Below are 23,309 nucleotides of genomic sequence, written 5' to 3' on the forward strand. Positions count from 1 at the left end.
AAACACAATTTTTCATTTCCAGAGTAGGTTTGAAAATATGGAAAAATAGGTATATAGCTAGTTTCTTTTTAGGAACTAAAATGTGATAATATTTCAGAGTGTAACAGGAGTATTTTCTTTTACAGCATGTAGATGTTGCAGCTTTACTAATAAAGTATAATGCATGTGTCAATGCCACGGACAAATGGGCTTTCACACCTTTGCATGAAGCAGCCCAAAAGGGACGAACACAGCTTTGTGCTTTATTGTTGGCCCATGGAGCTGACCCTACTCTTAAAAATCAGGAAGGACAAACACCTTTAGATTTAGTTTCAGTAAGTGATGGACTCTTTGAAAAATCTCAGTGCTTTTCTGACTTTTTAAAGTTCACTTGGTGTATATAAAATGTCTTTGTGGTGAATGTGGCAAAATCTATTTTTTAGCCCAATTTAAACATAGGACTTCTTTGGTGTTAAAATATAATACGTAAATAATAGGATTATCAGTCACTTATTGTATCCTGAGTGCTTTTGGAAATAGGAAAAAGAAGTACATGGTATAGCTGCTTACATTATAGTTGGGAAACAAAACAGGCGCAGGCCCTCAGTGAAGGCTGTTAACAGTGCATACTGTGCAGAGTCATACAGGACATACGGGTCTTGATGAACTTGCCTAGCCAGGGACATTGCCCTCAAGGTACAGCCACAGAGCCTGCTTCTAGTAGGGATTCCCTTCCCTCCCCACCGCCTCTTCCCAGAGTTCCTATTGCTTACCTCACCAGTAGTGTTCATGAAACAAGCTTGTTCCTCCAGTTTTCTATGAAGTTTTTGGGTTTTTTTCCTTCTTCTCCAAGGGAACTCGTGTAGGCATCTCCATTGTAGCCTTTACCTCTGCTTTGGCTGCTGGGACACTGGCGCCTCTCTGGCCTCGACCACTGGGGAAGTTGACCAGCGTGGTGGAGGGAAAGGGAGAAATTCTTGTTGCGATGGGATGGAAGGGAAGTCTTTTCTGCAGATTGCTTTCTACTGAGAGAGAGTCCACTGTTACAAGTTACACTGAGAAGCTGATTCAGTTCAGCTGCATTGGGGGTTAAATAGATTTTTCTCAGCAGGCTGACAACCCAACCGTATCTGCAATATTTCTTCAGGGAAATGTCTTTCTGGTTCCAAACTACCTGGGAAGTGCACTTTTCTAATTCATTCCACCCATTTGTTAGTCGACCAGACGTAAGTGATGTGAAACAAAGTGCTCTAGAGGACAGGTATGGGCTTTAGAGTCCAACAGACCTGCCGTAGAATTCTAGCTCTACCACTTGGAGTTGTACAGTCTTTCACCTTGCCTAATCTCGAAGCGTCTGTCAAATCATCTATAAATGGGGGTTAAATATGTCTGGTTAAGGGGCACCTGGCTGGCTCAGAAGAGCATGCTACTCTTGATCTTGGGCTTGTGAGTTTGGGCTCCACGTGGGGTATAGAGATTACTTAAAAACAAAATCTTTAGGGGCGCCTGGGTGGCTCAGTCGTTAAATGTCTGCCTTTGGCTCAGGTCGTGATCCTTGGGTCCTGGGATCGACCCCGCATCAGGCTCCCTGCTCAGCAGGAAGTCAGCTTCTCCCTCTGCCCCTCCCCCAACTTGTGCTATCTCACTCTCTCTCTCAAATAAATAAAATCTTTAAAATAAATAAAATAAAATTGATACTGCTATAACTCATTTCAGTGTTTTTCAGAAAATCATAGTATCAAAGTTAGATTTTTTTTATGCTTTGCCACATTTAACAGGTTTTTTTTATTTTCTGTGTCTTGAAACATGTTCTGAATTGTTTTATATTTAATAACAGTTTGATGATATCACTTGTTCTACTTTTTAAAATAATTGTTTTTATATAATATGCAGTTCTAGTGCAAATCTGCTGAGTCTTTGTCATATTTTTAAATGCATTCTGTTGGGTGTAGGAGAATTTTAAAACTTGCTTATCACAGATTTAATCTCTCTCTTACACACACACTAGGCAGATGACGTTAGCGCTCTCCTCACGGCAGCCATGCCCCCTTCTGCTCTGCCTTCGTGTTATAAACCTCAAGTGCTCAATGGCGTGAGAAGCCCAGGAGCTACTGGAGATGCTCTGTCTTCAGGTCCATCCAGCCCATCAAGTCTTTCTACAGCCAGCAGTCTTGACAACTTATCTGGGAGTTTTTCTGAACTGTCTTCGGTAGTTAGTTCAAGTGGAACAGAGGGTTCCTCTAGTTTGGAGAAAAAGGAGGGTGAGACATTCTGCAAAAATAACTTTCTGTCTTGTAGCCACATATTTGTCATTTAGAATGCTAACAAGTCATTTTTTAACCTTAAATACAACTGTTAGTATCAGATTAATTAGCATAGCCTTCAAGTTTTAGTCTTTTATTGTTTTCTTCATGTTAGTAGAATTCCTAATGAAACTTTCTCCTTCTGAGTTGAGAGTTCATGAGTCTTATGCCGCTAACCTACTACTTAGATGTAAATATGCTTTTTGAAAGGTTTAGAAGTCTTGTGGTTGAGTAGGTCTGCCTTTATTTACCTCTTCCAGTGCATTATTACAGTTATGAAATACCTTTATTCCATGTCAAAATACCCAATTGTGAAGATCGTTTTAAGAGAAAGAAAAAGACACACATACTTACAGTCTATAAAACTGTTCTCTTTACTTTTTACCTGTCAAAATTTATCTCACCTTATGCAGCATTGTGGAACTTATTTGTATAAACTCTTTTGTGAAGTAGATTACATTCTCAAAGATAAGGAATTTTTTTTTGAGCAGAAATAAAATTGACTTATTAGTTTCAGTATGGACACTTATTTTAAAGATACAGTTAAAAGTAAAAATTTTTTTAATGAAAAGATTTTTTTTTTAACCTGAGAGTGCCCCAGAGGCTGTTTCTTCTAATGATGTTGAAATTTTGTAGCTTTTTCTTTTTGCAATTTTTGATGCTATGTTCAGATATTCAGTATTATATCCCAAATGCCAATTAGTAGTTTGCTTCATCTTTACATTCTTCATGTGTATAGTAATACCACAAAACTTTGATGTTATAATGTTGATATACGTTACTCTGTTCGTTCTGGATTTTTTATTTTCCAGTTCCAGCAGTAGATTTTAGCATAACTCAGTTTGTAAGGAATCTTGGACTTGAGCACCTGATGGATATATTTGAGAGAGAACAGGTGAGTAGATGAATTATTTTGCTTGGTTTGGTTTTCTATGGGACCTCAAGGAAAAATTAGGACATACTTGAAATGCCCTGGACCATTCAGCCTGTTTGCGGGGAGAGGAGAATGGTTTTTTAAGACTGGAAATCAGTCACTCTTCTAATTTGGCTATCTTGGAATTTCTACTTAGTTTATTAGCACATAAAGGTGGACTCTCATGAAATTAAAAAAAAATACATGGAAACAAATGAAAGTACACATTTCTTTCAAGTGCACATGAGACATTCTCCAGAATAGATCACATTATTAAGTCACAAATCAGGCCTGAACAAATACAAAAAGATGGAGATCATAGCATGCATATTTTCTGACCACAGTGCTATGAAACTTGAAGTCAACCACAGGAAAAAGTTTGGAAAGACCATAAATACATGGAGGTTATACAGCTTTGCTATTAAACAATGAATGGGTCAACAGGAAATCAAAGAAGAAATTTAAAAATGCATGGAACAAGTAGTAATAGTAAAATAGCTTTCTCCAGTGGAAAGCTTAGCTTATTTAGCCCTTAAAGTAGGTTATCTTTCTGCTCTTGTTTGTTCAGTTCAGTTGTGTCAGTCACTACCTGCTCTGACACTTCGCTGGCCGCTCTGGGAAGGCATATAGTAGGTACTCTAGGTATATATCTGGGCTTTTCTGGAACAGTCCCAGTTTAAAGTACACTGTCAGAATATATTTACTGATTTTTTTTGGTTCAGAGAATCTGGTTAACGTAGACTTGTACCCCTAAGAAACTTTTGATCTACTTATGGAGCTCTAACAATATATGAAGAAATAACTTTGAGGCATGGATTTTAGAAATTCCAAGAAAAAAAGGTTACTGCGTGCTGGACTATTCAGGGAAAGCTTCAAGATTTCTGAATGTCTTCAGTTTCATAAAGTGAGAATAATATATTTGAGGGAAAAGGAATAGTTTGAACCCTGAGGCAGAAGTACTAGTTAGCGTAGTCTGGAGTCTGGAGTCTGGAGGAAGCAGTGAAGGCATTGTATAAATAGGTTGGTTGTAGAGTGATGGTAGATAAGTGCATTTTTATTTTGCAGTTTAAGTCAGCTCAGGTTCTTATGCTGAATGAAAATAATTATATTTTTGGTAGTTCATACCTGTAATTTAATTAGCTGCAACTTTTCAGCTTCAGTTTATAACTGGTTTGCTTTCATTTCTAAGCTGTTCACAAAAATCCGAAGTAAATATATAAATCTAATACATTATAAAAACACCAGTATATGAATGTCTAGCGAACGTAAGCCTTCTAAACAGTTTCATCCTCTTTTGTCAGATCACTTTGGATGTATTAGTTGAGATGGGGCACAAGGAGCTGAAGGAGATTGGAATCAATGCTTACGGACATAGACACAAACTAATTAAAGGAGTTGAGAGACTTATCTCTGGACAACAAGGTATTTCATTTTAAATTAATGCTATCATCAGTTTAACAGTTGGCATAAAGACAACCCTCAACTTACTAAATGATAATATATAAATCTGTGAGAGCAAGTCCATTTAATACGAAGAACACTAGGATTCAGGAAACCTGGAATCAAGTTGTAACGCTGCTACTGTTAAGTTTCCTGAGCTTCTGCTGGTAATTTTGTGAACCTAAGTAAAATTTCTGGGCCATTCAGAAGTTTGGGAATTTTTTTCGCTCTTAAGTTACTCTAGCTCTAAAATTTTATGATTCTAAAAGATCAGAAACTTGAATATCTCCTATCTTATGGTAATGTAATAGGCAACACCTAGGCATTCAGGCTGCCTATAAAATGTTGTAAATCTTTTGTTGTAAATGGCTAAATTCTAAACACTTATAGTGGAAGTACTGGGAAACAGTGTTCTGAGGAAATCTGGCAGAACAGCATTGAATAATCTCTTTATTTCTTCTGAATGTTGGTACTTTAAAAAAATGCAAATTGCATTTGTTCAACAGATGTCAACATTTCCTATGTACCAAGTCCTGGGTATGAAAAGGTGAATTGTTCTAAGTATCAAGACCACATTGTTAAACTGAGGGCGTGATTTACCATGCCTGGGGTCAGACACTTCCTGTCATTGAGGTCCTGTCTATACACCTGGAGTTCAAAAAAAACCTAGACTAGCAAAAATGAAGACATTTTCAGGGAAGGATGTGTGATAGGATAGGGTCCATCTCTTGAAAAAGAAAAAATACCTCTAAAAATTAAGTGATTGAAGCTAAGGAATACTTTAAACTGGAATTCTGGAATAGGATCAATTAAAGGTAGATATACTTTACTTGCCTGGTAGGGTCTAAGGCAGAAATGTTTAAAATATGAGGTAGTCTGGAATATGTCTTATAATGACAAAATTGTATAAGAAAAAGGAGGGAACACCCATGGCTCCCTGGAATGTTAGTATACAATATAAAAAACATCAAAAGTGAAGAGAAACCAGAACCCTCAGTTGTGGACGGCCATCATGACTCTACTAGAATGATAGGTAGATCTGGTTAGGATAGAAATTACAGTGGAGTACTGGAATAACGGATCATTTAGGATAAAGAGGCAGGTTAAAAAAGAAATTAGGCAGTGTTTGTTCATTAAACATACAGTGTCTGGGATACAGTTACTAAGACTGCATTGAAAGGCTCAGGAAACAATGGCAGAAACAAGATATACTGCCCCCAAGTGGCAGAGGTATGTAACTCCATGCCGTCTCTGGTCTGTAGTCATTCTGTTACATCCAGCTGCAATTGCAAAGGAACGTTTGTTCCTACATGAAGGAGAATTGTCATGACACAGAATGACTGTGTCTGCTCTAGCACATCAGGGTCACTTGCCTGCATAAAGTTACCACCTTTCTTGTCTTCGTTTGAAGCCAGGATTCTATACATTTGTTATACGCAATTTTGCAAAGTGGAACCAGTGGTAGTCTTCTGACAGTCTGTCATTTTGCTGGCTTAGCCCTAGCTATAATTCAGTGCATCAAGTCAATAGATTACTTGTCCTTATCTTTGAGCACTGATAAAAGATCTTGGGATGGTACACAGATGCTTTAGTCAAGCATGTGTTGTAGTCTTTATTCTGTTAAGTCTTTATTCTCTGAAATATTCCCCTTTATAAGTCCCCACACTTCTTGTAGCTATTGTAATTCAGCTATAAGTCTTTATCAGAGTTTAGCATGTTGCTGGTAGTCTTGTTATTCAGACCAGTACTCAGAACTAGAATAGTGCTCTAACTCTCCAGGGCAAACTGCCATGCGCTGATCTAGCAGTAATGGATTTGATCCCTGCCTGGGAAAACAGCAGAGCTTTAGAGATCTTGTTGTAAGGACTGAAGGAGAGGTGTGTTACAAATATACCAAAGAAATTAGAAAATTCTTTTTGAGATTCCACATAAGAAACTTTTGTGAGAGTAAAGGTTCAAAATATATAGTTATCTTGACCATTGACGTTCAGAAAACACAACATTCATTGCTGAATTAAAAACTGTTATGGGTTAGAATAAGCATTAAGTAGTTAGTAAACATTATGGAGTTATCATTCTGAGATGATTCAGAATTATCTGAGGCTATACAAGTTCCTGTCATAATTTATCCTCATATTTACAAAAATTAAAGACTAAATGCTGAAAGGGCTGTATAGTTAGTGAAGGGAAGTAATCTGAAGAAAAAATGTGTGACAAGCTCCTTAAGAATAAGAGATAAAGAATAAAAAGATTTTCTGAACTATTCCCAGAAAACCCTTACAGCTTGTTGAGTCAAAATTAGTAGTCCAAATGCAGTGTGGTGTTCTGATTTGGATCCTAGAACAGAAAAAGGACATTAGTGGGAAAAACTGGTGAAATCCAAATAAAGTCTATAATTTACTGTGACAGATGCACTGTGGCTATATAAAATGGTAACATTGGGGGAGCATTAATGTCCTTAATGGTAACATTTGGAAGTTGACTGAAAGGTACACAGGAATTCTCTGTATGATCTCAGCCTTCCTGAAAATCTAAATTCGTCTAAAATTAAAAGTTTTTAAAAATCGGTAGTAAGCATCAGATAAATAAAGTGGCTGTTTTTGGTTGATGTTAATTGGGACGTTTTTTTGGCAAATATTTTTTTACCTTCAAATTTCATTTGCTAGGTCTTAACCCATACTTAACTCTGAACACCTCTGGAAGTGGAACAGTTCTCATAGATCTGTCTCCTGATGATAAAGAGTTTCAGTCTGTGGAGGAAGAGGTATGTTCATACACCTTAAATGAATCTTGGTTCAGTAGCTAAACTTCCTAGAGGTTTCCAGATCTTAAAAATGTAGGGTTTTTTAATTGTCCCTAACTCTTTACCACCTGGAAAACATTCACAATCAGCATTTAAGGTACACTCCCTCATTAAACTTTAATTCCAGTAATTTGGTTCAGTACTACAATTAATACTAACCCAGAATTCTGTTGGAGAAGAGTTTACTGTCATTTGGAGAAAAAAAAAAAAAAAAAAAGCCAATATTCCCTCCCTTCATGAAGGCAATTACAAAGCCCAGTATCTCAGACAAAACCCAGAGTATGTGGATGCTACTTATCCAGGAAATTTTTCTTCCAGCTTTCTTTCCACAAAACTCTAGGATCTACTGAAATCTCTGAATAGTGCCTTACACTTTGAAGAACATATGTGTGAGGAACACAGATAAAAAGTTGAGTAGGACTGAGTTCTAAAATTCAAGAAACTCCAATTCTCAATGAAGTACAAATTGTGCTTTGTTATAAGGGCAACATGAATGGAAACAGATAAATAATTGTTTTGTTTTTTAGCCTGTCAGGTGGTTAGCTTTGTATGTTTAACTCACCTGTGCATCTGTTTTTTCTTTAGTTTGCATTATATAATTTTCACCTGTAGTTTTCAGATTGACTAGCTAATTAGCTAATAGCTATCTCTAGAAAATAATACTTGTGAACTTATAGAACTCATTCCTTAAACAACAAAAATATTAAAATCTCATTTTGTATTCTCAAAAATAGAATCATAGGAGTCAAGAACCATGTTCTCCATATCAGAAAAAACAAAAGTTAATACACATATATTTGACATATTTTTCCATCAGATGCAAAGTACAGTCCGAGAACACAGAGATGGAGGTCATGCAGGTGGGATCTTCAACAGATACAATATTCTCAAGGTAAGAAGTTAGTGAAAACAAAGTTTTCTGAGACCATAGTTTTTCAAAGCCTGAAATGATAATTAACTTTCATAAGAATATAATGGTCTTTCTAGCCTCGTAAGTCTGTGACATAGCATCAGGGGCTATTTTGGGAAAGATTATATCCTTGGAAGGTTAAGATTTTCAAAATCCTATACTCTTTTTTTTTTTAATACTGTTTTCTTTTTGGTGCTGTTTTCATAATGAATAATTAAGCCCCTGCTGAACATACTCAAGTTTAGAGGATATGCTTTATCTTGGAATAATGATAAATCCTGTAGGTTTAGGACTTTAAATATATAAACTACTGTTAAGGTACTCTGTTATAACAAAGCTGAATTTTTTTGTGGCTCAGGAAAGGCCTCCATCTTTATATTTATACCATGCTTCCTTTTATTCCCCATACATATCACTTTTCTATAATTTTAATAGTACTCCCTCTATATCTTCATCTTTTCCAAAAACAGTCTTTAAAAAATGTTTTAAGTCATTCAAATGAGAGTCCTGTCTTTTACTTGACAGGACTTTCTCAGGTATTCTTCTCAGGGCCTTTTCCAGCTTTGCTATGTTTTTCTTGAACTACAGCAAGCAAAAATGCATACTCTACTTGAGATGCATAGATATTTTTGTTAACTATGTTGATATATTTTAATTCTAAAATAAGACAATTAAAATGTGGCAAGTGTCTTTATAATACCTAGATTTTAAACTCAAAAGTGAATAGTATCAAATCTTTCATCTGTTTTATATTAGTTTCAGAATAATAAACTATTATGAGTATAATATTAGATATCATATTTTAGAGTTAGTGAATACTAAAACTATTTATTGAGATTGCTATGTTCATACTATTAAATGATTTAAAAGAAAAACACACATTATTCAGGTAAAGGAATCCTACTTCTGGAATTTCCTTTTTATTAGTTTATATCATAGTATGACAAAATAACGTCTTGAGATTTCCATTCATGAACATATATAGTAATTTTTAATAAAACAAATAATTATGCCTATTACAGGCAAATTTCAGTCAAGGCTGCATTATCTGCAAGCAGTAACAAAATGTGTACAGATTTATTAAGGGTAAGGGCAGGAGAGAGAATATGTTTTTGATTTTCAAAATAGTTAAAGTCAAGCAAAGATATGCTGTTTTCTTCCTCTGTAAAGATATTTTAATGCAGTATTTAATGAATTTTTCAATGATTTTTGTTCCTTTTTTTTTTTTTAACATGAATGAGATCTCTATGTCAGTTGTGTTCGTTGATTACATCTGTGGCAGTATTTTGAGTGTTGTTTTTTTTTTTTTAAGATTTTTATTTATTTATTTGACAGAGAGAGACACAGTGAGAGAGGGAACACGAGCAGGGGGAGTGGGAGAGGGAGAAGCAGGCTTCCCACAGAGCAAGGAGCCCAATGCGGGGCTCGATCCCAGGACTCTGGAATCATGATCTGAGCCGAAGGCAGATGCTTAACGACTGAGCCACCCAGGCGCCCCTATTTTGAGTGTTTTTGAGCCAAGACTAAAACCACCACTCCCAGATGTGCTCTAGGACCAGCAGGGGGTGTAACACCTTTAAACATAGCCAAGAAATAGCTCTAGGATTGTGAATTTTGATCCTAGAAATACTCCAAATAAGACCAGCATCCATCCGTCTTTAACTCTTCTCCAAACAAAAATTTTAGGAATTGGAGGGATAGGGAAGAGTAGAGGGTGTGTCTGTGTGTCTGTGTACGTATTTTAAAAATGGTGTTTGAGGGTGCCTGGGTGGCTCAGTTGGTTGGGCGATTGCCTTCGGCTCAGGTCATGATCCCGGAGTCCTGGGATTGAGTCCCACATCGGGTCCCGGCTTGGTGGGGAGTCTGCTTCTCCCTCTAACCCTCTCCCCTCTCATACTGTTTCTCTCTCTCTCTCTCTCAAATAAATAAATAAATAAAATCTTCAAAAAAAAAAAAATTGGTGTTTGGGGCACCTGGGTGGCTCAGTCGTTAAGCGTCTGAGGTCTTCAGCTCAGGTCATGATCCCAGGGTCCTGGGATGGAGCCCTGCATCGGGCTCCCTGCTCCACAGGAAGCCTGCTTCTCCCTCTCCCACTCCCCCTGCTTGTGTTCCATCTCTTGCTGTGTCTCTCTCTGTCAAATAAAATCTTTAAAATAAATAAATAAATAAAATGGTATTTGGTGTGGCTATTCCAAATATTTTTAATTAATAACAGATAAAGATGATACTTTGAGCCAGATAAGGTAGGGAGAGGTGAAAGAGACTGTCTCTTTTTATTTTTTTTTTTAAAGATTTTTATTTTTTTGAGAGAGAGAGAATGAGAGACAGAGAGCATGAGAGGGAGGAGGGTCAGAGGGAGAAGTAGACTCCCCGCCGAGCAGGGAGCCCGATGCTGGACTCGATCCTGGGACTCCAGGATCATGACCTGAGCCGAAGGCAGTCGCTTAACCAACTGAGCCACCCAGGCGCCCCAAGACTGTTTCTTTTTAATACTTATATACAGAACTCAACCTACCTGATCGGGAGATGTTTTAGTAATAATTCTAAATTAGAATGGAAGTATTTTAGTCAATTGACAGTATTCTTGACATTCACATAAGGCTGTATAAGTTTTTGATTTCCAAAATGTAGCTATATTTCTATCTTTATGTTTGAGACCAAGTATTTTTAGTTGACTAAAATAAAACAGTTTACATTTCAGAAAAAACTTTTGCCTCTCTACTGGCTATGTGGCCCATTTTGGTTGAGATGAACAAGTAGGTAAGTATGACCTAAAGATTTTGATTTCTCCGATTTCTTTTTTATAGATTCAGAAAGTTTGTAACAAGAAACTATGGGAAAGATACACTCACAGGAGAAAAGAAGTTTCTGAAGAAAACCACAACCATGCAAATGAAAGAATGCTATTTCATGGTAAGAGTCCTCTTCCCCGAGATGCCTGGCTGGCTCAGTAGGGAGAACATGCAACTCTTCATCTCAGGGTTGTGAGTTCAAACCTTACTTTAAAAAAAAAAGATTCTTCTTCCCCTACCCTACCACCATCCTCTTCCACATTAGTTTTTTTTGTCACATAGGAAATAATGAGTCTGTTTTTCTCATGCCATTTTTAAAAAGTAAACATTATTTCTGTAAATATTACATTTATATTTGTATTTCCAATCTCTTTTGAGTTTGTATATTTTATAATGGATTTAAAAATAGGATTGCCATAAGGACAAAATGTAGAAATGGAAATGTTAACTATTCATATTTTCCTATTCTCTTTATATCGATGCTGCATATTATGATCACTCTTGAGAAATGGTGTATTTTACTTTTAACTAGTTGATTGAATTAAAATTAAAATAAGGTCTGAGGGGTGCCTGGGTGGCTCAGTCAGTTAAGCATCTGACTCTTGATTTTGGCTCAGGTCATGATCTCAGGAGGTTGAGCCCCGAGTTGGGCTCTGTCTCCTCTGAGTGTGAAGTCTGCTTAAGATTCTCTCTTTCCCTCTCCCTCCCGTCTGCCCACCTCACACAAGCTCGCTCGCTCTCTCTCATTCTCTCTCTCAAAAAAATAAAAATAAAATGAAATAAGGTCTACAAATCGCCTCAGAAGACCGTATACATCCTATTCTGCCTTTGATTCTAAGTGTCAAAACTACATTTAACTTCATTGTGTTAAAAGAGCCATGGTCAGTTAGGGGTGCCTGGCTAGCTCAGTCGATAGAGCATGCCACTCTTAATCTTGGTTTCCTGAGTTCAAGCCCCATTTTAGGGATGGAAATTACTTAAAAAAAATAAATAAAATATTTTTTAAAAAGCCATTGTCATTGAACTTAGAGAATTTTCTGAGAACTTCTGTAGAATTGAGAGCACCTTTATTCTTGAAATTTCTTGGGTTTTTTTTATGTTGCAAACTAACAGATGTTGATTGGTCTTTTTTTTTTTTTCTCTAAGCAGCGTGGAACCCAATGTGGGGCCTGAACCCACAACCCTGAGACCAACACCTGAGCTGAGATGAAAGGTCAGACGTCCAACTTACTGAGCCACATAGGCGCCCCTGGTCTTTCAAATTTATAGCAAAGATGAATATAGATAGTAATATAGTGTTTATCAAGTCTTCAAGCACATAGTAGCTCCCATCTGTTTTTTCATTTGGCCTTAATTGCAGAAAATTTTTTAGAGACCTATAAAGTTCTATAAAACACAGCATTTAAATTTCACAATCCCCTGGAAGAATGGCTATAGCGAACTGAATTGGTGCATAATATCTAAATAGCATTTCTCATTCTGAAACCCTAAAAATCATTATGATAATGATTTGGCACAGAGTATAATATTTATTTATGTACTGACTTGATGATTATAATGAATGATTTTTCTATTTTATAGTATAAATGATTTTGGTTTTTCCAAATTAATTCAAATAAGTGATTCTATTCTTCAGTGTATCTGTAAAGTGGAATTTAGCATATTTTCCTGTCCCTTTATGAACGGGGACCTAATCTTGATGAATCAGTTAACTGTTATATTGGCTTTTCCCAACGCCCACCCCTCACCCTACTCTCCGGCCTGGTTCCCATGGCTACCTCCTTCCCTTTGGCTAAGCTCTCCTTGGCACACATGCAAGGAAGGGGGAGAAAGTAGTCAGTATGCAGAGAATGAAGGAACATACCACATATGCAGATAGAGTCTGGTATAACAGGATGAAAGGCAGAAAAAGGAGAGAAGAGGTATAAAGAAGAGAATGAACAGGGGCGCCTGGGTGGCACAGTCAGTTAAGCATCTAACTCTGGTGTTCGGCTCAGGTCATGATCTCAGGGTCGTGAGATCGAGCCCCAGGTAGGGCCCACACAGAGTCTGCTTAACACTCTCTCTCTTGACCCTGCCCCTCCCGCACCCCCCCCCACACACATACACATGCATGCGTGCTCGTGCTTGCTTGCTCTCTCTCTCCCTGTCAAATAAATAAATCTTTAAAAAAAAAATGAACATGAGAAGACCACTTTGGGGATGCCTGGGTGGCTCAGTTGGTTAATCTCCCCCTTTGGCTCAGGTCATTGTCCCAGGGTCCTGGGATCAAGTCCCACATTGGGCTCCCTGCTCATCAGGGAGCCTGCTTCTCCCTCCCCCTTTGGAGCTCCCCCTGTTTGTGCTCATGCTGTCTCTCTGTCAAATAAATAAATAAAATCTAAAAAAAAAACAAAGACCACTTTGGCCACTTTTGATACACAGATATGAGTGTCAGTGTAAGACGTAATTGCGTTCAGCCTTGCTGTATGAGGTGAATTGTAAAACTCTTGGTTCTGGATTTGTATGGATTTGGGGTCTGGAATTTGATAACTTTAGCATTGGTATTTCAAGTAATCTTTTTTCTAGTTGAATCTATGTGTGCCTTTTTTTTTTTTTTGACAACTCATGCACCACCTTATTAGAAACATCAATCAATATTAGCAATTCTTCTAAAGTAGTTATTTATTCTAAAGGCATAAACTAGCTGACAGTTAACTTGTTATCCTTGTTTTTTTATATTCTTTATTGTGGTGTTCATGTATATATGTTTAAGAATTTAACTCCAAAGAGGATTTCATTTTATTCTTCTTCTAAGATAATTTTAAATTGTTACCCATCTACATGTATTTTAGGATCTCCCTTTGTGAATGCAATTATCCATAAAGGCTTCGATGAAAGGCACGCCTACATAGGTGGCATGTTTGGAGCTGGGATTTATTTTGCTGAAAACTCTTCCAAAAGCAATCAGTATGTCTATGGAATTGGAGGAGGTACTGGGTGTCCAGTTCACAAAGACAGATCTTGTTACGTTTGCCACAGGTAAGAGATGTACTTGTTCTCATTTTTTTTTCTTTAAATTCAGTTAACATATGATGTATTATTTGTTTCAGCGGTACAGGTCTGTGATTCATCAGTCTTATATAATACCCAGTGCTCATTACAACACATACCCTCCCCAGTGTCCATCACCCAGTTACCCCATCCCTCCACCCCCGCTCCCCACCAGCAATCCTCAGTTTATTTCCTGTGATTAAGAGTCTCTTATGGTTTGTCTCCTTGTCTGGTTTCATCTTGTTTCTTTTTTTCCTCTCTTCCCCTATGATCCTCAGTCTTATTTCTTAAATTCTCATTTATTTTGATAAGAACTGGTTTCATATTTGAGAAATTTGGGGAGAAGGGCATCATCTTCGACAACTTTAGGTATCCAAGCCAGGCATGTTTCAGGTTGCTTTTGGCCCTCTCACCAGTTGTAATAATAGCTAGTATTTATTAAATGATCTGTATAGGACAAGCATAGTTCTGAGAACTTGACCTATTTAATCATTGGAACACCTAGTGTTTTAAAGAATATGGAGTAGAAAATACCTTTGGACTTGAGAGATTTTATTGTGTCCCTTAAATATTATAGGACTGTAGATTTTTTAAAAATATAGTATTCAAAGGGCCCGTGGATGGCTCAATTAAGCGTCTGACTCTTGATTTTGGCTCAAGTCATGATCTCAGGGTTGTGAGATCAAGCCCCATGTCAGGCTCCATTGCTGGGTGTGGAGCTGCATAAGATTCTCTCCCTCTCCCTCTGCCCCTCCCATCCCCCCTATTTAAAGTTTATGGGGGCTTTTTTTTGGTTTTTTGTTGGTTGTTTTGTTTTGTTTTTTTAATTTGAGAGAGAGTGAGAGCGAGAGAGATCGCATAGGGAGAGAGAGAAGCAGACCTGCGGCCTATCAGGGAGCCCTGTGTGGGGCTCGATCCCAGGACTCCGAGCCAAAGGCAGACGCTTAACCAACCAAGCCACCCGGGCATCCTCCCCGCCCCTCCTATTTAAAAAAAAAAATATATATATATGTATGTATATACAGTATTCATATATATATATAGTACTCATATATATATTATTCATATGCTAAAATGGCATTACTTGCCAAGCCTAATTATTTCATAGAAATGCATGAAGGAGTGAGGGAGTCTCTCTTCCACTGAGATAGGATCCTAATCCTCTATTTATGATATTACTACTTGAAAAGTTACAGTGAAACATATCAATCCCTTTTAAAAAGCACGTTATTATCAAATAACTACTTCACACTTTCTTTCTCCACCTTTAGTTACCCTGGTCTAATAACTCAGTTGTTAAAATCATTCAGATAACTTGCCCCTATTAATAAACTCCTCATAGGTAAGTATAAATTATCTTTTGCCATTTGAAAAATTGAGTAAAATTAATTGTTGAGATTTATTCTGTAGTTAGGACACTGCTTATAAAAATCTAGAACAATCTTCATCAAACATTAGCAAACATGAGAATCATTTAGAGGGCTTGCTAAAACAGAGATTCCTAAGCGCTGCCTACTCAGTTGCTGATTTAGTAGGTCTGAGATGAGGCGCCAGAACTTGAATTTCTACCAAGTTCCCAGGTGATGCTGATGTTTTCTGGTCACTGATGTAGAAGAAAGCCCGAGAGCAGTAGTTCTCAGCCTTGATGACACACTGGAATCACCTGGGGAGCTTTACAAACTACTGATGCTGATGTCTCTCCCCGCCCCCGCGCCAAGAGATTCTGTTAGAATTGATCTGGGCATTACGAATTTTTGAAGTCTTCCCAGCTGATTTTTGAAAGGTTGCCAAGGTAAAGAACTGTAGTCCTGGAGGAAAACAAGGTCTGTTTTTATATTACTCTTGTTGGTTTCCCCTTAAATTTAGACTTGTGTGGGTGCCTAAAGTCAGCCCTTCTGGGCATGAACTCCCATCCACTTCTGTTTTAGATCATAAATTAATTGGACAGGTTAAAAGGCGTATAATTTCTTGAGATTCTATAAATTGAACTCTGCTGTCTTACTATCTGGAGGTAAAAGTTCTGAGCATTTAACCTATTTGACTTATAGTTAAATAATTCTGATTATAACAAGCAGTGTTTTAGTACCTCTTGTAAACTGTCTTTTGAACGGAATGGTTGGTTCTCTGCAAATAAGTTTATTAACTTAAGACTTTTGTATTTGGATTATCATAGGGCTGATTTTAACTGTAATAGAAATCTATTAGAAATGCTAAGGTTTCCAGCAGGCATATTTAGAACAAAAAGTATAGATAGCTTCTCTTCTTTGGAGAACAAATCAACTGGTTCACCAAAATCTTTTCTCCTCTGAAAAACAAGAGAAACCATGAAGTAATTAAAAAAAAAAAAGTTCATTGGAAATAAGGAAGGTCGGTCATATGCCTGAGGGGATTGGGAGAGAATCTACTTAAACTTCTGGTAAGGGAACACTATTTGAAGAACTAACATTTTGGCTGAAACCTAAAAAAATGAGTGTTAGCCAGTTGAAGAGTGGCAGAATAGACACCATTTTTTGTGGTAGAGGAAACAGTGTGTATGATGGCCGTGGGGTTAAGAAAGTTGGCCTGTGTGAAGAAAGAAAATTAATGTTCCTGGTGCACAATGAACACGAAGCAAGATTTGAAAATCTGGAGCCATTGTAAGGAATTTGGATTTTCTTCAAGTACACTGAGTAGCCTCTACAAAGTTTTAAGCAGAAAAGTGATGTAATTTGATTAATGTTTTATGTGTTGGGTTGTTTTTTTCTAAATAACTGGTTGCTTGGATGGAAAATAGTTTAGCTAGGAATTAGAGGAGAAATAGGAAGAGAAGTTCAGAGGCCATTGTTCCCAGTCCAAGTTTGTTTTTTCTGTTTTTTGTTTTTTTAAAGATTTTATTTATTTATTTGACAGAAAGAGACACAGCGAGAGAGGGAACACAAGCAGGGGGAGTGGGGGAGGGGGAGAAGCAGGCTTCCCGCAGAGCAGGGAGCCTGATGCGGGGCTCGATCCCAGGACCCTGGGATCATGACCTGAGCCGAAGGCAGACGCTTAACGACTGAGCCACCCAGGCGCCCCTGTTCCCAGTCCAAGTAAAAATTTTGGTGATTTGAACTTAACAGTAGCCATAGAATTAAGAGCATGAATTTCAAATACATTTTGAAGGTGGAATCAATTAGACTTAGTTAAATGTCTTAGATAAATGTCCAACTTTGCAAGTTACTTCATGGGAGCCCCTTAAATCCTCCTTCCCACTTGGGCTGTGGTTTGTGCTTTTGCTCTGGGTACAAGATAGCAGAGCCTCCATCTCTATAAGGTTGTTAACATTTTCAGTTTATATAGTTAACATAAGAATTAAAGTGGCAGATTCATTAATGAGAGTAGTAGAAGACATTCTTACAAAGTTTTTTTTAAGGATGAAATGACAAAACCAACTCTGTTTATGTCTGAGTACATTAAAAAACTTAGGTAGCATACAGAAATGAAACTGCCCTGTACTTCCTTGTTGTCATGGAGATCTTTTCCTTTTCCTGTTACAGGCAACTGCTCTTTTGCCGGGTAACCTTGGGAAAGTCTTTCCTGCAGTTCAGCGCAATGAAAATGGCACATTCTCCTCCAGGACATCACTCAGTCACTGGTCGACCCAGCGTAAATGGTCTAGCATTAGCTGAATATGTTATTTACAGAGGAGAACAGGTAATTCAGTTTTATTTGTTCATCTTCAGAAATGATTTAGAGCCATACTTCTTACTAGTCTCTTAAATTGACAAGGCATATTGCCTTAAAAACTGGGTTGGTTTTTTTTTTAACTTTTATTTGGAAATAATTTTAGATTTATGGAAAAGTAGCAAAAATAATAGAGAATTCCTATATACCCTTTACCCAGATTTTCCCAGTGTTAACATTTTATCATTCTCCCGTGTATGTGCAAATACAGATTTTTTTCCTGAACTGCTGGAGAGGAAGTTGTAGGTTTGCTGTGTAACCTTAAATGCTTCAGTGTGTATTCCCCAAAAACAAGGACATTCTCTTTTAAAATTATCAATATTGGGAAAATACCATTGATAGACTATTATCTTACAGACTTTATTCAGATTTTGCCAATTCTGGTGGATCTTTTTCTTTTTTTTAACCTTCTGTAAAATATAATTAATCAGAATCCTGTATTTAGTAGTTAACCTGTCTGTAGCAAAGAAGCGTACAATTCCTTCTTGCTGTTAGTGACACAGATCCAGTCAAAAGCATCTCTAGAGCAGTATTCTGAACTGAGGATATGTAGCAGGATCACCTCAGTTACTAAAAACAAACACATGCTTAGGATTCATCCTAGACCTGCTTATTCGGAACCTAAGTGGGATTGAAATCAAGGTAAGGATGTTTTTAAGAAAATGTCCTTAGATGATTCAGATCCACACACTAACTTAGAACCTCTTCTCTAAAGATTAGGAATCCTTATGGTAAAATCACCTTTCAAAAAAATTTGTTTACCAATATTTAAATTAATCTTTCTCTTCCAGGCTTATCCTGAATATTTAATTACTTACCAGATTATGAGGCCTGAAGGTATGGTTGATGGATAAATAGTCGTTTTAGGAAGCTAAATCCACTGAACCTAAAATCATCTAAGCAGCTGGTGGCCTCTTAAATTTTACTCCTTTGCTGAGAAATATCATCTTGTCCACAAGCCTGTGGCAAAAGGATAAAAAATGTGAAAGAAGTTTAACATTCTGACTTGATAAAGCTTTAATAATGTACAGTGTTTTCTAAATATTTCCTGTTTTTCAGCACTTTAACAGATGCCATTCCAGGTTAAACTGGGTTTGTCTGTACTAAATTATAAACAAAGTTAACTTGAATCTTTTGTATGTTGTGCATTGATTCTAACAGAAATTGTAATCCTCTCAACAGAACTCATTTTACTAATACAGTACTGTGTTCTTGAAAACACAGCATTTACACTGAATACAATTTCATTTGTAAAACTGTAAATAAGAGCTTTTGTACTAGCCCAATATTTATTTACATTGCTTTGTAATATAAATCTGTTTTAGAACTGCAGCGGTTTACACATTTTTTTCATATGTACTGCACATCTGTACTTCATCTTGCATCATCATGATTGAGTGAACTTTACATTTGATTCCAGAGTCTATGTTAAGCTGTTAACAAAGACTTTGTCAGTTGGGAAAGATTGATTTATCAGATTTAATTTGCTGATGGAAGCATTTATCTCTCATTAGGAATCTTTCCCATTGAAGAACTTATTTCATGAATACTCTGGGGATTTAATTTGTGATAACTTTGTATGTATAAGACACATTCCAAAGAGCTCTATGAACCTCCTGATTATTAAAGACACTTCTTTTCTGGGTTTCACATGGGAAAATTTTCTCATTTCATTTTGTGAAAATTAAAGCGAGTGCTTCTTTGTTTTAGAGGCTAAATCCTGCCACTGAGCAACTATGTATTCTTTTCGTGGAGTGTAAATAGGAAGTTACATTTCAGAGGTAGGAAGGGTAATCCTGAATAATTTTCCAATCTTTTCTAATTACCCTAAATCGAAAGGGGAAAAAAAAGCAAATGGGAGTGGGTCATTTTTTTTGTCCTAAGTATTTTTTTCTTGTTCTTCTTCCTTGGCCTCACTGTTATAGCCAATCTGTACACCATAAGTAGGCTGAACCCAGAACCATGAAATAAATGTGGGTGTCCCAGTTCTCTCCAGGTCACCTGCATGGGCAGGTGCTGTGACACAGTGCTTCCTGGTCCTGGGTAGCCTCACTGTGACATTCACAGTCACTTGGAAATATGCTTTGTGCACACATGGTGACAGGCTTGTTGGGCAGCTGTAGAGGGGAATGCTGTCCCATAAAATGCCATTCCTGTTTTCTGATGGAAAACTATCTTTTCCATGAAATAGGCTTAACGCTTCTTGGCACAGAGACATGAATTATATATAGCTTGGCAGTCTATTTGTTGACTCTAGCTGCCTCAGGAGGCAAGGCAGGTTTATACTGACTTAAGTCTCTGTAAGTGAGAATGTTCCCCTTCACTCTATGTACCAGTTCACTTTTGTTTTATATTTTATTCCATCTCTAAATTATCTGGCTCTTTACAGTAACTTGTACATAAAGTGCTAGAAAATCATGTTTCTTGTCCTAAGTAAGAGTTAATCAGAGTAAATGCATATCTGGAGTTGTTTCTATAATGTAAATTGTGATCATTATTTAAGAGGTCAATTTTTGACCTTGAAAGTGCTTTTATACAGCTCTCTAATAATTGCAATTATGATCCTAAAGTAATTTCTTGGAATACAAGTGGAGTCTGCCAAACTTTATATAATTTTTCAGATTCTGGAAGCTTCCAGATTTTATAATTAGAAGGTAATGAGATGAGTTAATGGAGTTTATATTTACATATCTCTCAACATTGAGCCCATACCACTCCCCCTATAAGTGAATCTGGAATTGCTTATCACATAAAGTCATCAAGGTCTCTGAGTTTATATAGTGCAGCCTGTGTTCTTTCATCTAATCCATTGCTTAATTACTGTGTTGTTTTCCTATGAATGATTACATTGTGGTTAATATGTTAGCATGGCAATATTTTCAGATAGCTTTTTGTTTGTTGGCAGTTTGGGGGTGGCTTAGGGGGTGGTTGGGAGGATTTTTTTGGAGTGTTTGCATGAAATATCTTACTTTATAATGATGGAATTGCTTTTCTTTTGTCTTGTGATTTTGTTTTTTTTGAAGTGAGATTTAACTTTGTGTGTGAGTAGTGCTATTCTATCCATCTGGGGTGTCTTGTACTGTATCACATTCCATGCCCTCATTTAATTCTTAATAAAGTGTTCATTGGTTTTTCTGGGTAGCATGGTAATTACTGGAATAGTATAAATATGTTGAATGGTCTTTGAGAATATGGATTAAGATTACAATAAACCACAATTGCAGGAAAACAATGTAGTTCTGAGTCTAACAGTGATAGAGTGCAGTTTAAAGTTTGAAATTTTGAATGTTGTGACCATAACTTACTCAGATGCTTTAAGATGGAAGTAACTGTAAGATGCTTTCAGACATTTAATTGCTCCAATACAAGTTTTGGCAAACCTTGAAGCTTATTCCTGGGAAATCTGTCTTCTTCTAAAGAGGATTGAATTTTTTGTTTTCTTTTTTCTGTTTTTTTTTTTTTTTTACGTAAGCTCTTGACCCAGCTTGAACTCATGACCCCGAGATCAAGAGTTGCTGTTCTACTGACTGAGCCAGCCAGCCACCCCTAAAAAAAAACTTTATAAATTTTAAAATCTTAAAGTTAGTGGTATTTATTACTCTTAAAAGATAGTAATGTCTCTTTTATATTTCAGTATAAGTGTTTTTGTGTATGTGATCAATTCTCTGCTTTCCATGATAAGAAAATAATGATGCAGATAACCCATGAGTCATTTTGCTTTGAAAGATTTTTCAGCAGCTTTATCTTACTGCTTCAGTTAGGATAATATTAAAGTGTGTGCTTGTTAGTTCCTAAGCATCCCAGTGTCTGATATGATCCAGTTGTTTGCTAGGTGGTGAGGAAAGAAAACATGTAAATAAATTTCCATAAGCTTTTGTAATTAGTATTCCTGACTGGCCCTTTACCTGCTGTCCTGCCCTGTTAGAGAACTAGAGTGACAGAGGAAGCAAGTAGTAGTAGCCAATCTTCACCAGGAAAACGATCAGATTTTTATTTTTATTTTTTTAAGATTTTTTATTTATTTATTTGACAGATACAGCGAGAGAGAGAACACAAGCAGGGGGAGTTGGAGAGGGAGAAGCAGGCTTCCCACGGAGCAGGTAGCCCAATGCAGGGCTCGATCCCAGGACCCTGGGATCATGACGTGAGCCGAAGGCAGACGCTTAATGACTGAGCCATCCAGGCAGCCCACGGTCAGATTTTTATAAAGTTAGACCATAATGTGGCCTTTTCACTATCTGCTCAATCTACACCCCCCACCCTGCCACCTCCTTTTCATGCATATTCCTTAGGCAGACTGTGACCTAAAATACTTATACCCCCCTTTTTTTTTTTCAAATTTTTATTTAAATTCCAGTTAGTTAACATATAGTATAGTATTGGTTTCAATTATGCTTTTAGAAGGCTTTTGCTCCCTACAGAGAAGCCACCATTGTCAGAAGTATCTTTCTAAAAAAAAGATAAAGAAAAAAAAGTATCTTTCTACTTCATCATCCACCCACAGTTGTCATCCTCAGAGCCCCCCACCAGGTGGTCTTCCAGTAGACCAGTGCCGCAGAGAAGTTCCTGCAGGGGGAGTTGGTCTGCACACTGTTTGGTACCAGCCCATGGAGAGATGAAAACAAAATTGAGGGGAAATTTTTTTTTTAAAAGATTTTATTTATTTATTTATTTGTCAGAGAGAGAGAGGGAGAGCACAAGCAGGGGGAGCCGCAGGCAGAGGGAGAAGCAGTTTCCCCACTGAGCAGGGAGCCCAATGCGGGACTCAATCCCAGGACACTGAGATCATGACCTGAACCGAAGGCAGATGCTTAACCATCTGAGCCACCCAGGCATCCCGAGGGGAAATTTTTATAGCAATTTGACATTGCTACAATGTTTTTAATTTCTTTAACAAAAATATTGGTCTGCAACAAATTGGAAGTTAAGAGGAAATAAAAACTGGCCCCTTACAGATCATTTGAAATAGGAAAAATATCTGTTTTGTTAACCTCATACTTATCACTTCACACATCTTGGCACATAATAGTTCCTCGGTAAATTTTTGTTGTGTGAATAAATTAATAGTGATTAAGTGATTGGGTTAGTGATTGGGTTCTAGTGTCAGATAGGTCTAGATTTGAATTTTACCCTGTCCCACACCAACTGTGCAACCTTAAATTATATAACCTTTATAGTACTCATTTCCTAGGGTTGTTGAGAGAATTGAATGATGTTCTGTATGTGCCACTAAGTAGTTGGCAATAACTGGTTATTGTAACTAATATTACTGTTTCCTAGAATGCTCCAGGGCTAGTGGTTGAGTGTTCTCAGTTGTCATGGAAACATAGAACATAGAATTTTAAAACAGCAAGAATTATTAGCCACTGATCCCTTCAGTGTTCAAATGAAATCTTTAAAAGCTCAAAATGTCAAGTATATAAATCTTTAGATG

At 37.1% G+C, this 23,309-nt stretch overlaps 1 protein-coding gene across 2 annotated transcripts in view; it reads left to right on the forward strand.

Annotated features, from left to right (window-relative positions):
- The window catches only part of TNKS2 (tankyrase 2), a 67,861-nt gene extending 46,853 nt beyond the window's left edge, over positions 1-21,008 (forward strand). Inside the window, exons 18-27 of one of the 2 annotated variants that reach the window (XM_021699497.1) lie at positions 126-314; positions 1,988-2,240; positions 3,095-3,177; positions 4,497-4,617; positions 7,302-7,399; positions 8,256-8,330; positions 11,156-11,261; positions 13,975-14,161; positions 17,689-17,845; positions 18,667-21,008. In XM_021699497.1, the coding sequence (XP_021555172.1) occupies positions 126-314; positions 1,988-2,240; positions 3,095-3,177; positions 4,497-4,617; positions 7,302-7,399; positions 8,256-8,330; positions 11,156-11,261; positions 13,975-14,161; positions 17,689-17,845; positions 18,667-18,729 (1,332 nt within the window). In that variant the 3' untranslated portion in view covers positions 18,730-21,008. Of the gene's footprint in view, positions 1-125; positions 315-1,987; positions 2,253-3,094; positions 3,178-4,496; positions 4,618-7,301; positions 7,400-8,255; positions 8,331-11,155; positions 11,262-13,974; positions 14,162-17,688; positions 17,846-18,666 lie in introns of both variants that reach the window. The other variant, XM_044916106.1, reaches the window with a different exon arrangement.
- Positions 21,009-23,309: the final 2,301 nt, after the last annotated feature.

The sequence above is a fragment of the Neomonachus schauinslandi genome, chromosome 6, assembly GCF_002201575.2.
Source record: "Neomonachus schauinslandi chromosome 6, ASM220157v2, whole genome shotgun sequence".
Lineage (NCBI taxonomy): Eukaryota > Metazoa > Chordata > Mammalia > Carnivora > Phocidae > Neomonachus > Neomonachus schauinslandi.